Source organism: Dermacentor andersoni, chromosome 2 (genome assembly GCF_023375885.2).
Source record: "Dermacentor andersoni chromosome 2, qqDerAnde1_hic_scaffold, whole genome shotgun sequence".
Lineage (NCBI taxonomy): Eukaryota > Metazoa > Arthropoda > Arachnida > Ixodida > Ixodidae > Dermacentor > Dermacentor andersoni.
In genome coordinates this window covers 221,031,090-221,047,535 of record NC_092815.1, presented here as the reverse complement: position 1 = coordinate 221,047,535, position 16,446 = coordinate 221,031,090, and the positions used below count along the sequence as shown (strand labels likewise).

Below are 16,446 nucleotides of genomic sequence, written 5' to 3'. Positions count from 1 at the left end.
TAGTGACAATATGTGGATCATAGCTAGGCAGTAAGTGTTCTAGATCAGTAATTTTATTAGTAAGGCTCCTAGCATTGAAGTTAGTTAATAGAAAATCAGAACACTTTAGGCGCACATGGCTCCTTTCCGAGTCTTCGGCCGGCGGAGGGTTCCTACGGCGTATTCGTACTCGGCGGTTCTTAGAGTAATCCCAGGCAAACACGTCGCTGTTTATTATTAACTTGTCATAATTAAGGTGGACTCGTTCACCGTCATCACGTTCCTGTTTTGCCGAATTCCAGAGCAGCTTGCGTTTTGCCAGTGTTTCCTTGGAAAAGTCATCGCCAATCGAAATGCCGCTTCCTTTGTTTCTTGCAGTTTTGGTACAGTTTTGATTTTTCTCTGCAGTCTTAAAGTCGCAAGATCACTGGTCGAGGTTGCTTGCTATTTTTCTTGCCAATTCTGTGAATTCTTACTACCGTAGTGAACGTCACACCAAGTTTTTCTTCGAAAACTCCACTTAGAACTTTTGTGTTAAGGTCATCAGCGGATTCTTTTTCGCTTTCTTTGATTCCAAAGACCACGAGGTTGTTTCGCCGGCTTCTGTCCTCTAAGTTTATCAACCTCTCCGCTTGCTTCACAACGGTCTCGTTTAGTTTTTCAACAGTTTTTGTTAACTTAACTATGCTATTTGCTTGATCCCTAACAACTTGAATGCTCTTTTCGACACACTTGAGCCGCTTTCCGAGGCTATCTAGATCGTTTTCAATTTCTTTTTGCCCATCGCGAAGCACCTTCAACAAAACCTTAGTGACAGGCCCGGGATTTAGCTCTACATCACCCGACAACAAGAGGCACATAGATGCAAATTCGGAAAAAAGCACACTCGGGCACGGCAGCACTACCAGAAAACGGTGCAGTGGGCTTTCTATGTTCTATTTGTTTCTATTTTTACTTCCTAAAGAGTAGGAATGGGTTGCTGATTTGTTAAGTCATCGCTTTTATTATGAAATTTGATTCTTTGGACAACATAACAAGCATGCGTATGTCTTTGTGTTACGTAAGAAGAGTACTATCGTACATTGTAGCATGGACAAACTCAGGAATTCTCGACATTGCACCTTCACCATCCTGTGGAACTTCACGGAAGTGCACATGCATAGCTGAATGGGCAAGATATTAAACAATTTCATTTCTATATGATAGCCGAGTATCAAAAAAGTTTCAACTGTCTGCGCCAAGAGGGTAGTCCCTCGCAACAACATGTGCATTTATGGAACTTATTCGGAGCATTGGTGGTGCGTTAAAGCAGTGTTTTGGTGGAGCATGGGCGGTTATGTCACACGACAGGAACAAATGGTCTTGCACCCCCTCAGCACAGGGCCGATTCACTTGAAGGAGCGCAATATTTAAACCGTAAAGCGATTTATTATAGCTCGAGTTTTGAACGGTAATTGCAGAGCCAGTGTCATTCAGTCTCTTTGCTCACGCATGTTTTTGTGACGCAACCGGAAAGGACAGGGACTGTACATGGGTGTGCACACCTTGAGCGTGCGTGCGTGTGTACTTGCATTTGTGTGTGCGCGCAGGATTCTGTTACAGTATTTGAATATGCTGGGCACGAGTGCGTGTATGCGTGTGCGAGCATACGCATGTTTGTGTGTGCGTGTTTGCGTTTGTGTGAGTGTGTGCGACCGTGCGTGCGCGTGTACGCACGTCGTTCCGCATCACTGTGTGCGTGCTTGTGTGTGTGTGTGTGTGTGTGTGTGTGTGTGTGTGTGTGTGTGTGTGTGTGTGTGTGTGTGTGTGTGTGTGTGCGCGAGCGAGATAGCGAGCATTTCCCCGCTTGCACCTGTTCTGGCGGATGAATGGGATATAGATTATATTCAAACCCATATATAAAGCGAGACAAGAGCGAATGACACTGAATTTATGGAATTATCTCTTTCTAAAAGCGAAATGAATGCGAAAAAAGAAGAAAACGCAGTCCCTTTCCACTCTGTCAAGAAGTATGACCAGCGAAGTTGTGTATGTGGGGCTCTCAATGGTGAAATGCACCTCCACCGCAGGTCGGCGCGGCATTGCGCCAGCTTCGGGATTGGCCCACGTATGGGGAGTGCTTAACGCCTGCGTCACCTTCGCCGCGGGTTGGTCCGGCATTGCACTATCTTCGGGATCTTGTTCTACACGTGGACGTGATAGTGGGGAAAGCAGCCCCTAAGACTAAGGTTTAGATCGGGTGCTCCTATCTAAATACATGTAAAAGGAGAATCCGTTTTTCTCGGCAACCACTGCACCAAATTTGACGACCTTTGTTGCATTAAAAAAAAAAAACTTACAATTTAGTGACTGTTGGTTTCGTAATTTTTCTTTAGGTCATATATATTTTTTTAAATTGGACAGAATTAGAAATTTTCACAAGAGGGTCATTGCTCGCGAAACATCCCAGACCCAAAAGTGAAGATAATTGATTATCTGGAAAGAAATTGGGCTATTGTTTGACTAAAATTTCTCCAAAGTATTTTCGTCGAAACGAAAAGCAAAGGTTGGTTGGAGGTACAAATTTTTATTCAGGTTTGAAATTATGTGCAGTAACAAATTTTTAGAAACAATAGAACCATCCTTTAAGACGCAAGCACCAGGAGATACGTAGACAGACACACGTGCTGACCTTCCTGCGTGATAAACAGCCCCTGGCCAGCACGGCATTCTCCTTAGACGTAGAAGATTTATTTTATTCAGTGCCACAATGCTGATTTGTTTGCAGCTGTGCGGGAGCTCATCGAAGAAAGCGGGTCAGTTATGCTCGAGAACGCCTGCGGTCTGCCTATTGATTTTTTTCTGGAACTTGTAACCTTGAACTTATCGTCGATGATTGTTGAATTTCAGGATGAACTGTTTGTGCAAAAGAATGGTATCTGCATAGGGTCCAGTGTGGCACCCGTCTTATGCCACATTTTTCTTTCAAAATTTGACAAAGCTCTTAGCAGCTCTTTAAATGACGATAGGGTAGTCAAGGTGTTCAGGTATGTTGATTATTTTTTGATCTTGTTAAACCTGAAGGACTCTTTGGAACTAGAACCGGTCTCAAGTGATATTGTTAGCTTACTTATAGTGTGCACGAAGGCTCTAAATTTTACGAAAGAACTGGCACCAGAAAATGCAATACGGTTTTTGAACTTAGAACTAAGCTTTTCTAACAATGGCCACGTCTGCTGGATATATGCGCCTCGTACCCAGAAACAGCCTCTACCATTACAGTCGTTGCACTCTAAACAAATGAAGAGTGGAAAAGCCACCCTCTGCATCAAGACTGCCCTCAATAGAAGCTGCCATCATTCATACTGAAAAAGTTTTGCGCGAAAAAACAACACACACAAGTAAGACAACGACACCAGTATGCAAGATCACCAACTAGCCCAGCAGTTAACTCTTCTAAAGCTGCCACCATTCAATGGAGCAAAGTTTTCATGAGGAGATGAAACGCCTTTAGGTGGCCGGCTTTCCTGAAACTATTTTCAAAGGAGTAGCCGAGACGAAACTCGAAAAATTGAAAAAAAGAGACCGAAGGCAGAGCACTTAGCACTGCCAGTTGAACCGTAAGCGAGTGGAAGTCATGCCCTATATCCACACGATGTCCAACAATGTGAAAAAAGTCGCTACAAGGCACGGCGTTCGGGTTGTGTTCTCGGTGTCATGTAAGATGTCAAGTCTGTGCTAGGATAGAAAATTGTAAACCTAGGAGTGCCCTGCACTACCAGGCATAATTTCACAGCTTGCATTGAAAATGTTGTTTATTGCATACCGTTTTAGTGTGGTCGCGTGTATACGGGCAAGACGGGGCGCTGTTTTATTGTCTTCTTAAAAGAACACGAAACGGCCGTCACGTCAAGAGGAGGGGCAGCCCTGCCTACTCATTGCCGACTAAGCGGCTGTTCACCTGTTCTACAAGAGACAGAACTTATTGGCAGGGGAACCAGGAGATACGAACGAAAACTAATTGAAGCCTACGATATCCGAAAACATGGTCACAATCAATGTGTGAGTGTACCCTCGTTATCACTGTCTAAGAAAGAGATAGCTTATTTAGAAAAATGTGGTTACTGGATGTCATTTTGGGTTTGTTGACAGTCACGTGGTATGTACGAGGCATGCGCGCTCTGGCTGCTCTGTGAACTTCTGTGTGGTTGTTCGCATTAAACTTGTTGGCTAGTGCGAGCTTGTGTCTGACTACGTCTCTCCTGGTGTTGGGGTTTGGAAGGCTGGGTTCAATCGTTTCTAAAAGTATGTACCAACAGGTCCAGCAACAAACTCTTCAATAAATTTTATTTTAGAGCATTTTATTGTCATGCTTCTTTCATATGACGTCATAATCGAATGCATTTTAGAAGTTCCCGTGTTAATTCGGTTCAGAGAAACTGCTATACAAGTTGCGTTTTTGTAAACTTTTTGCATAAACTGCGTTATTTTTTCAGCTACAACAATGTTTTCCTTTTCTGCACGTTTTCTCCCTTTTTACAGAATTTAAAATATTATAAATTATATATTTTTAGAAATTTATTCGTTGAGACCCTGCAGATAAAGAAATGTCAGACAGCTCAATATACGCGCCGACGTCTTAGCTTGTGATTTAGACATTTTCGTTCGAGTAAATTTTGTCTGAAGCGAGGAAACAATTTTTGAAGTCAACAACCAATATCACCAGTGGGCACACTGCATATGTGCCGCCATAGAGTTTCTCACTATAACACCTAGAGGGTAATCTGGCGCCATCGTCTATGGGAGTTTCTTAAGGGGGCACCGTGCCGTCATGGGAATGACGGTATATGTGTCTGCGAGGCTCGTGTTGGCTGGTGTTGTAAGAGGTTTCGTCTAAAACGTGGATATGGCTAGGCAAATAACGCGTTCTCAAAGTAAAATCTTCATAAAATGTTTCCATTCACGCATATTACATCTTTACTCACCACGATGCATGACAAAGCGAAGAAAAGGAAGAACGGACGACCAACTGTTTCAAAGCGAGCGCGAACCTTGTCGTCTGTCCTCCAACTTTAGCGGCGCGCAGATACTTTTTACGTAACATGTAGTCGAACACACAATAACAAGTTCTCATAGTTAAACAAAACATGTTTTCGCGTAATAATAAAGGTAAAAGAGCTTTTCACGTGCTGTTCTAGTAGAAGATGAATCATTGTGACAGACGGAACGGTACTTGCCAAGCGCGTCTTCAAGGTGTCCTGTCTCTACGAGAACGATGCCAATCCGAATCCATAATATACCGGCATTCCCATGCATACCACACCGCAGCAGCGCCAGATTTCCCTCTAGGTAATGTAGTGAGAAACTCTATGTGTGCCGCAACTCTCCTCGTCGTCTGCTCATCGTCGTCTGCGCATAGTCGTCCGCTCTTCTGCTAGTTGTCTGCTCTTCTCGTCATCTGCTGCCCAGCAGACGGCGGCTAGTAAACGGGGTGATCATTTTTAACGCTTATGGGATTTTGTAAAATCGCATGTTGCAGATACCATAAATGTAGTCCTTGAGCTAGATTACATGCATCAAAAATCTAAATACATATAAAGCGAATTAACTAAAATTCACTGACTTCCTAATTAAGTATTGTGCGGCACATATTGAAATTTATAAATTGTAGCGGGTGAGATTGTCCGACGTATTCAATTAGAATGAATTTCGAGAATTACACCGACTACGAGATATTTACCAAATTACGGGACGAAACAGTTACTTTACTGCTTAAATGCGTAAAGGAGAGTTTCGTTAAACAATTAAGGAGGCCATAGGTGAATTTTTAGAATCTGAATTTGAATTTTGAATTGTGCATATCTTGAAACTGGTAGATTGTGGAAATTCATTCAAAGTGGATACGCCTGACAACCTCACCAGCTACAATTCGCAAGCTTTAATATGTGCAATAATTCACTAGGAATTCATAGTAAAGTTCGTTACAGCGCAATACAAGACAAGGAAACTAGAAGGTATAAAACGACGACACGGTGCTGACTCTCAGCTATTTTATTGAAGATATGTGTGTGAGTTGATAACCATAACATGCACGAGACACAGAGATGCATCGAGGCGACTGCGGCAACTTTAATGGACGCTGGTTACCTCGAAGCGAATATTTCATCTGTGAGGGAAAGCATGGTTCGCAGCGTCAAGAGCATAAATGACGAAGGTATTAAAACTAAATTGGAAGAAAAAAGAAAGAACGCCATAGTACCGTATGTACACAAGTTAGCGCATGGGTTTAACCCTTTCAGCCCTGAATTTATTTTACCTGTTTGGGAATTTTTCTGTAGTGATATTTTGCTTCACTGCCACCCAAGGAACACACTAAGACAAAAAATTTTTCTAGGACTCCCTTAGTTTTAAAGATGGCGCCGCGTCCTATATATAGGACACCAGGGCTTAGTGGTTGCAAGAAAAGGAAAAAGCAATGTTTGGTGTTACTGTTTATTTTCAAGCTTTCACAAATATTCAAATATTGAAAACAAACATGCTGCTTGCCTTGAGGTGCCGCTAATACTGGACATTGATTAGTGCGTGTGAAACGTTTTGAAACAGTTCTTGGTGCTTGTTATGCACAAGTGGACTTTGCACTTTTCACACTTGGTTTTTGGCTTTCCTTTGCATCCTTCCAATTTGCATCGCTGTTGGTCTTCGGCAATGAGCGGCCAGTGCCCGACTTGATCATATCTCACGTCGTACACTGGTCGCTGGGCTGTGCAATTTTGCCTTTTGAGTGGCTGCAGGGGAGAGGAGGATGGCCTTCCACGTTTGCGTGGCAGATCAGGAGAACCAGCTTTTGCTAGACTTTCCACGACACTTAGAGTAAATTCGAGCAAATCCATCTTCTCCCTTAGCCCTTGAACTTCAGCGTCACGCCTGTACTCGAGCCAGGAGTTAGTCACGGACAGGTTCATAAAATGCGTGATAACTCGCAGTGTCCATTTTCGGCTGCGAATGAATGTTCGGTAGAGGCTTATCAGAAAGTCTGTCTTGTCTACGCCTCCCATACTTCGGTTGTACTCGCGGACAACTGCGGGACGTTTCACGTTTACATATTTCCCGTCTGCTTTGCTCCATCGTGACACCTCATCCTCTTCGTCAATGCCGAGGAAATTTGAGGCTAGGGTCACCGCTCTGTTGTCCAGCCATCTCGTGATGATGATTTTCTCATCGCTGCTTACCAGGCAGTCAGAGGACCCCCTTCCCTCCTTCTTCATTTGGCCTTCTGGCTTCAACGGACATTTCTCGGTCCGGTTTGATCGGATTGTTCCAGCAGCATATATAGTTTTGTCTCGAAGCACCCGCAAAACTGGCAAGGACGTAAAATAATTGTCAAAAAAAAGCTTGTGGCCAGTGCCATCCGGTATTCGCCTCGCAAGATGGAGGACGAATGCTCCGGTCACTCCGAAGTCCTTTTTCTCTGCTGGAACAAGCTCAGTGGTTGAGCCTTGATAAACGAGGAAGTCGTAGATAATTCCCGAGGCACCGCACAACATGAAAACTTTCACTCCCCACGGATTTGGTTTCCCTTTGATGTATTGTTTTATGTCTAGCTGTCCTTTGAACGGGATAATTTGCTCGTCGATGCAAAGATGCTCCTCTAAAGTCAGGTTTAGACATCTTTCACGAAATGCGTCCAAAAGTGTCCTGACCTTCCAGAGACGATCATTGCTGTTGTGGTCTCCGTTCACATCAACAATGTGTAAGCAGTTTCTGAGCTTCTCGAATCGGTTTCGTGACATGTTCGCAGTTGAGAAAAGCTCAGTTTTGAGTGACGGCTTCCAGTACATGCGCAGCCGTGGGTAACGAAAGACACCCATCGCTAGATGCAGTGAAACCAGCTTTCTGACTTCTTCTTCATTTGTTTCAACGGATTTTCCCTCTTGAGAAACAGAATACATGTTTGTTTTCTCGGCAAGATCAACAAACACACTCTTCGGCACGTACCGAGAAAAATACTCATACGGGGTCGGTAGACCATCAAGATTATTCTCATTCTCGTCACCAGATGATTGAGGTTGATACGTGGCTGCTAGCTTATTGAAAGCTCTCCTGGACCACGACCTGTCCTCCGGTGTATTTTTGTCAACTTCTTCATCGCTGGAGGCAGCCGAGAGCTCCTCTAGTGCATCACACTCATTGTCACAAACGTCTTCAAGAGCCTCAACCATGTCATCCACGTCATCCTCTGCGTCTTCGACCTCGGACATGTCACCATCCTTTAGTGCAGCAAACATGAGATCTGGATCCTCGAGACGTAGATGTCTTAATCGAGGTCGCTTTGCCGTTGAATAAAACAATCCGGTCGGAATTGTGGCCTCTGCAATAAAAAACGTGAAGAAAATAGGCATTACCAAAAAAAAAAAAGTCCTGCCTTTGCATGCAACGCGCGCCGATGGTTTACAACCACTGAGGCCTGGTGTCCTATATATAGGACACACGCATCGCGGCGTGCTGTGGCAAATGTACTAGCCAGAGAGAAAACTTTGTTCAACTATTGAAGCCTTGAGTGTCTTAGAAAACACCTACAAAATTCTCATCACGAACACGCTCGTAGGTATGGAGTAAAAAATAACAAAAATTGCGCTTACCACTGCAGCCGCCGTTTCCGCCTTCCGCCATTTTGTTTGTTTACTGTCGGCCTTACGAAGAGGAAGACGAAGGAGAAAGTGATGTCTATGTTTATGGGGATGTCTTGGGAGTCAGCTCAGTTCTTGTTTCAGATTCTTGAGCAGTTAAATCATGACTTGTAGCCGTTCTTCTTCGTGTCCTTTTTATAGGACACCAGGGCCGAAAGGGTTAAGAACGTTGGTTCAAGGTACAGCATTGCTGTCCGTTTTTCTGCGAAACATAAGTTAGGTTGCATATGCCCGTTAGTTGATAATTTGCTGAAGGAATAATTTGGAGAAGGAATCTGGCAGATAATTTGGGGAAGAGAAAATGCGCTGTCAAACATGGGAACAGGTACATCACTTGTGCTAACCAGGTTGTGTATACCATTCCATTATCTTGTGGTGGAGAGTACGTGGGACAAACGAAGCGATGTGTGAATGTTGGACATCGTGAGCATGAGCTATCTCTTCAAGGGGTTGCGCCACTTCATCTCCCGGAGCATTGCAAGCCATGCGGTCGTCGCCCCGAATTAAAAGAAAAAACTAGTGTCATTTTTAAACACGCAAGCCGATTGACAATGGATATCGCCGAAGCTCACAATATAAAGATTAGGGACAAATCGTGTATCAGTGAACCGTCTATCACTCTTCATGACAAGGAACTGCGTTACCTATGTCAATTTGATTTATATATATATATATATATATATATATATATATATATATATATATATATATATATATATATATATATATATTTATGTGTTATACATAATTTCAATAAAATATCAGTTGAAAGTCAGCACCGTGTCGTCGTTGTATACCTTCTTGTGTCCTTGTCTTGTACTGCGCTGTAACGAACCTTACTATGAATCCCAACTAACTGGCCCAACTTGCAGTTTTGATATTCATTAGGAAGTTAATTAGCATATGTTTGTTCGTTGAAAATGTGTTTCAATTTTCGGTCTCACCTAAGAACTCAGCTCAAGGACTAGAATTATGCTATCTGCAACAAGCGATCTTTAAAAATTTCATAAAAATAACAAATAATCGCCCCAGATAAATCCGAGCTGTTAGTACTCGGGGCACGCACCCGGGGCCGGCCCCCAAGCCACGACGCACCGGACCCGCAAGTCCTTCTCCAGGGAGTCCCGATACCGAAGGTCGATTCACTTCGAGTCCTCGGAGTCCATATACACAAGGACGGGTCCGGCTCCGCCACACTCCCCAGGCTACACAACACCGTGGCACAGCTTACTCATCTGATACGACGCGTGGCCAATCGCCGCAATGGCCTCAAAGAGCACGAAACTTTGCAAATGGTACAAGCCCTCCTTTACAGCCGCATTACATACGGAACTCCTTACCTCAACCTGAAGACAGCCGAGAAACAAAAGCTAAACCTTCTAATACGAAAGGCCACGAAGCTCGCCCTAGGACTACCGACAACCGCCTCCACTGACCGATTGCTTCGCATGGGAGTTCACAACTCCTGGGAAGAACTCGCGGAAGCGCACCTCATCAACCAGATCGAGAGACTCAAGCTCACAACCACAGGCCGAGCAGTCCTCCGACGCACAGGATATGTAACCAACATAGAACACGATGGCGAACGTAAAGAAAAGATCACATCGAAGCTGCGAGAATGTTTACAAGTTCTTCAGATCCCTCGGAACATGCATCCAGAACACCATCGAGGCAGACGGCTCGCCAGGGTAAACGCCATCAGACACAAGCACCGTAACGACCCGCAGGCTCGCTACGTGGACGCAGCCAAGTATCCTGGCCGAAACGCCTTCGCCATCAGCGTCACAGACTACAGGGGGACGACACTGGCGTTGGCGACAATTCTCGCCAAACGCGCGGACATAGCTGAGGAGGCCGCTATAGCACTCGCCACCCATACAAGCGAGGATGCCATAGTGGTCTTCACCGACTCTCAAACAGCGGCACGCAACTACATGAAAGGCAGGGTCTCCACCAAAGCGGTCAACTTACTGAAACGTGGCGATACTCCTCCCCCCTACACCTGCATCATGTGGGTTCCGGGACACGAGGGACTCGAGGGGAATGAAGCGGCACACACCGCGGCCCGCGCAAGCGTCAACCGGGCTTCCCCGCACGGTATTCGAGAAAGGTCCCACCCACACAAATCAGCGGAGGAAACGGAAACAATACCGTTAACTTACCAAGCACTACTACAACACTATCGGCTTGGACGCAGGGTGTACCCTCCACCACATCCCAAACTAACAAGAAACGAAGGCACCGACTACAGGCGACTCCAGAGCAATACATTTACCCACGGAATCTTGCTGCATCACTTCCACCCGACGCTATACAGCTACACCTGTCCACACTGCAACGTGCCTGACACCCTGGCGCACCTCCTCCTGCAATGCAAGAACACCCGAGAAAGCATCACAGCGACACAACTAATAGCAGCAGACGCAGATCCAAACCACCTCGCTGAAACGTGGGAGGCTGCGATCTCCAAGCCAGACCTGGTCGACCAGCGCGAACTAGTCGCCCGGGCCCGGAGGGCGATCCAAGCCAGAGGGCTCCTGGAATAAGGGACCCTCCCACGTCGACTGACAAATCACTACTTCAAATAAAAGTTTCTCTCTCTCTCCCCGTATACTAGTCGTCGTCTGCTGGGCGGCAGATGATGACGAGAAGATCAGGCGACAGTGCGCAGACGATGACGAGCAGATGACGGGACATACACAATGCCTGCTAGTAATATTGGATGTTGACTTCCAAAAATGTTTTCTCGCTGCCGACAACAGTTACTCAAACGAAAATGTTTAAATCACAAATAGGACGGTGCGTACTTTGAGCTATCTGACATATTTTTATCTTGAGGGTATTAATGCTTAAATTTGGCTTGAATATCACAAGAAATTCACGACTTGCCAATTTTAAAAGTGTTTTTCTCAAAAAACATATTTCCTAATTATTTCAACTTATTTTTAGCAGACACTAGTAACAGGCAAAAAGGGGGAAACATTACGGTACCTGAAAGAATGACGCAGCTTATGCAAAAAAAAAAAAAAAAAATATGGTAACGCAACATTTATTGCTTTTTTACTCAGCCAAATAATAATGCTAAATTCTAAAATCCATTCAAATATGCCGCTATATGAAAGAAGGATGCCAATACAATGCTCTAAAATAAAGTTTGTTATTGCACCTAGTTTCAGACTGAATTAAAAAATTGTACCTCCAACAAACTTTTCCTTCTTTGCGGAAATTTCAAAGAGCGCCCCCGTGATCAAACATTTTTTGCAACGAAAATACTTCGAGGAAACTTTACTCACACAACAGCCATCTAGCCCAATTTTTTGAAGAAAATTAATGATGGTTACTTTTGCGTCTGAGACGCTTCGCATGGAATGACCCAAAACGAAACCATCAAGTTTACAACTCTGTCTTTCAGCAATAAAATGACATCGCACTTCTGTGCAATGGATCTAACCGCACATCTAAAGCGGACAAAACTGATATATTACATAAGAATCTCAAAAAATTTAGTAATATTGAAGTACAGCATTTGCAGAACCCTTGTACACAACGACGAATTCACGTAAGATTGACATATGGAATATGTTCACTTTGACTTATCTAATGGATGCCGTTTACAGAACCACGGCATCTGTTATTGATGCAGAACTATTATTTGTAATCTTCGTGCTTCTATTCTTTTTGCACTTGCGAATTTTTGAAAATTCTTTTCAGAAAATTGAGGCTTAAGTAGAAATTCCGTTTCCAACAGTCACTGGAATTTATCTGGCTGTCTTGAATCCAATAAATTTCATTAAAATCGGTCCAGGGGTTGTCTCAAAAAAGCTTTTCTGCTTTTTACATCTATTTGAATAGGCGTCGTCACAGTTGGGACCGAGGTAAAGCTTCCTATTAACAGCTTCGCTGTAAAAAAATTAATAAAAGAGAAAGAAAGCGCCTCAGCCGTCAATATCGCCACCCGAGATTTCATCGCCATGGCGCCGCCACCATCGCCACGTCTGCATGGACTGTTCGCTTCCGTTATCTTCCTTCGCTCGGAGGTTGTGCTGATGCCGGTGACGCGCTGAATCTGCACCATCATTGCGTCATGCATCGCTTTTGCGACCAAGTAAGCTTTCGGCGGCACACATTCACTGCTAGATTGACACTAAAACTTTAAACTGCTTGCCTTCGAAAAAACAGCGTGCATAAAAACCGAAAGCGGACTGGCGACAAGGAACACACTCACGGGGCCATACTATTGATGACAGCATTACAAAAGGCTCGGTACGGTCAGGTTGACTTTACAAGTTTGCAAAGATTGACTGACGGGTTAGTTCCTTCACTATCACAGAAAGAACAGTGCTTCATGTTGTTAGCGCAGTGTGTGTGTGGTTCCTCCTTTGTGTCCCGTCTTGAAGCGCCGTTCATTCTGTGACTTTACGGATGTTCTTTTTCTGCGTCAGTTACGCCTTGCAAGAGCGTTTACACGTAAAATGTTTGTTCGCAGGGCTCTTACAGAAGCTTGCTTATTCAAAATTTCTTCGCTCGGTTGGATAATCTCGAGGACGGGCTCGAAACTGCTCATTTTCTTTGGCCACTTAAGACCAATTACTGGAAATTAATAACGTAGCTTTGTTAATTATGCATACAACTTTTCAACTTACTCCGCATCCAGAGGTTACCAATCTGAGCAATCGAATGATAAAATTATGACACCAATACTTGTATTTCTTTAATGGTTTTGTTTGTAGCAGTTAAAAGCAGCTGGCACATAGCTGGTGCTGTCGGCTTCTTATAAAGCCAGCGTAAAAGCTTGGACAGGTGCTCGTGGCGCAAATCAACTTCATGAGCTGAGGCACATGCGCCCAACCGTGCACTGCTGCCTTTATAACTGATTCTCCAACATTCTCCTACACAAGAAGCACCTCAGCGCTACGGTACATCACACAAGGTGTACGAGAACATTGTGCGCGCTCCCGAATATATTTCTCAGCGTTGGTGGCATCAGGCTCGGTTTCCTGGCATCATCAGGAATAACACAGCTTCCTGGGGGATAGCATTCAATACATATTCAGCATTTTATAGCATGTGAATCAGCACGTACATGTACGTTAGAACAAGAAAGTATTGATGTATGAGTATGAGGGTTTCGCTGCATGAAATTTGGTGGTCTGGAGTTAAGATCTAAACAAAAAAAAACAGTCATTTTGTGACCAATAATGCTGACATGAAATATCAGCTCCGACGCAGTACCCGTGCTGGAACTGGCCCCTGGTCTACAAGGCTAATTGACTTTGACTTTGGCTTTGATTTTATTGAAATTTAGACAATATACAGTTGTCCAGGTGAAGAGGGCTAAATGTGACACACATGGTCACCTGACTATGCCCTAGACACCCTGAATTCATGCAGGCACAGTTTCGACATGTTAAGTTGCAAAGTACAAACAATTTCTTTTTTTTTACAGGAAGACTACCCTACAACCATTCATATACAGCAATATACATTGTACATTCAAATCAGTCTAATTAAGAATGTATAATAGCTACAAACATGTTCAATTGAACCATGAAATGCCGGTTTGATAAATACATGTAATTATAAAGTGTTTCGCTCTTGAATTTTCGGTATGTTGGCGCCGCTTTGCAGTCTTGGGGTCCTTTTTACCACGAGCACTACGTTTCAGCTAACATTCAGAGCAACTGTATACAATTTTGGGGGAGGAGGGAGTTTCTTTAGCGTCTCGCCACTGCTCCGAACTTATCAGTTAGCTCAAGGCGCGCCTGCATGTATTTCTTTATTTAGTATGTTGTCGCGGATGCAATAGTGAAAGACCGTTATCTTGCCAGGTCGCGCGTGTAAAGCGAATACGTACTGGCGTACATTCTCCATGACATTTGAGGACCCGAGATTGCGCTGCGATGTACGGGCATTCCAATCTGATGAATCGATGCCTTGATCCGTAGATCAGATTCAGAGGAAGCACTACTTTGTGCGCAGCCATCGTTGTGCTTTTTGTGTTTTCCAGAACACACTCCCCTTATATTGAGTTATATTCGTGAATAACTATATTGGAAGTGTTTTGTTCTTCACATCGCTATAACCTGATAGTATAGACGTGCTACATCTTCATTGAGTGAATACTAGGAAATGGACTAGGACTTTGTTGGGCGTGCCCGTTTACACATTTCCGGCAACAATTTATTTTTCATATGTTACTTTTTAATTTAGGAGGCTGTAACAGGCCTCCTAAATTAATAACAGGCCTCTTAATATCAGGCCCCAGCGACCTGATATTAAGAGGAGTTGTTATTATTACAGAAAATTTAAATGCTTATTAGTCGGCTTTGACCTGATGGTAAGGAATTTCAATAAAAAACCATTCTTATGAAAATTGAAAGTTATCCGCTTGACAACACTTCATTTGAGTTCCCCCTTTGCAAGCTGATACCCACTTGCAAGTGGTTCGCATCATGGGCCCTTCACATATCTCGAGCCACCAAAGAAAGAGTTGTTCCGAATGTTTCATTTCAGGAAGGCGTGTTACCTTCCTGCCTTTCATTTCTGTTCGCAAACACGCATAAGACAAAAGTGCTACGTGAAGAGAGTGCTTAGTCTAAACCCACGAGTTACCGTAACTCACGTCGCCTAAATCGCTGTCATTTAGGATAGATAAGAAATGTATAGTTTAAATCGACGCATCACGAATCCGAAAAGAGCTACCTGCGACCAGACGAGCTAGGTTTCTTTCATTTCGTACTGCATCCTAGCGGCTAATAGTAGCTCACGGAGCAGAGCGCTAAGAGTAGAAGTGGCAGACAAGTTGTTCCATACTGTCTCGTCACCCCCCGAAAATGGCACGCCCCGCTGATCGCCATTCCTAGAAAATTGTATATGCGACGCCCAGTCATTTGTGACGGGATTTGCGATGGGAGCGTCCAGGTGAGAGACAGGGTGGTTATGGAGATGAAGACACGCTATTTCCTGCAGCGACTTATGAATGAACGAATTAATGCCTTCATTGATTGGGAAAAAGTAGGAGCAATCATCGGTAGACGCACGTTTCAACACATTGGGAAAAGACCGGGGGACAAAGGGAGGAAGAGCTGGAGCCGGGTGGCAGGCGAAGTCGCAGTTTAGGTTAAAACACGTTGGCGTGCTAGTTGGTTAGAATTCATCATAGAGTGTATAAGCGCGACAGAACGAGGACGTAGAAAGAAGCATATACAGGGCCGAGAGAATACAAGCGAGAGTTGGTAAAACCGGTTTAATTCCAGGGTACCTAAGTGATGTGGCCAGTAAATTATTGGAGTCACCGCCGAGCATCCGTCCTTCGCGGTAGTATAAGCACCCGCCACTCTTGGTAATAAACTTATACTGAAATCCAATCTTGGCAATTACTTATTCATCGGCCATACCTCGCCGCCTATTCCTTAGAGCCAGTGTCTGGTGATTGCGCCTGCGCTGTCGCGACAAGTCACGGCCATACCGCGACGCTTGCGGTTACGGTTGCCATACTAGTGACCCTTGCTATTGCGGGAGTACAATGTAAACAATGGTTTACTGCATAAGTTGGAGAACAGAGAGTTTAGAATAGTGCTTCCCGCCTTACATACGCTCAACGCAGGCACGTTTGCAGCATGTTACGGTGCGGGTTCCTTCCTGACAGAGACGCGAACGCAAACATACGAACTCGTTGGAAGAGAGTGCCGCCTTGGGCCTCGTGCCAAACATATCAAGCCAACAATCTATAAGCAACCATGCTGTCGTTTCGATGCAAGGTGGTTATGTACTTACACTTCTGGAGTGCCAGTCCCTGCCG

General features: G+C 44.3%; 2 protein-coding genes across 3 annotated transcripts in view; both read right to left on the bottom strand.

The window, feature by feature from the left end:
* Positions 1–16,446, bottom strand: part of LOC126539990 (fucolectin-1-like) — a 209,765-nt gene that overhangs the window by 11,718 nt on the left and 181,601 nt on the right. The window lies entirely within an intron of this gene.
* On the bottom strand, positions 6,251–8,619 carry LOC126548574 (piggyBac transposable element-derived protein 3-like). Its single transcript, XM_050196808.3, has 2 exons — positions 8,598–8,619; positions 6,251–8,326 (listed from the first exon to the last, which is right to left on the bottom strand). Exon 2 carries the CDS (start codon positions 8,241–8,243, stop codon positions 6,534–6,536), a length of 1,710 nt encoding a protein of 569 aa, XP_050052765.2. The 5' UTR covers positions 8,244–8,326; positions 8,598–8,619; the 3' UTR covers positions 6,251–6,533.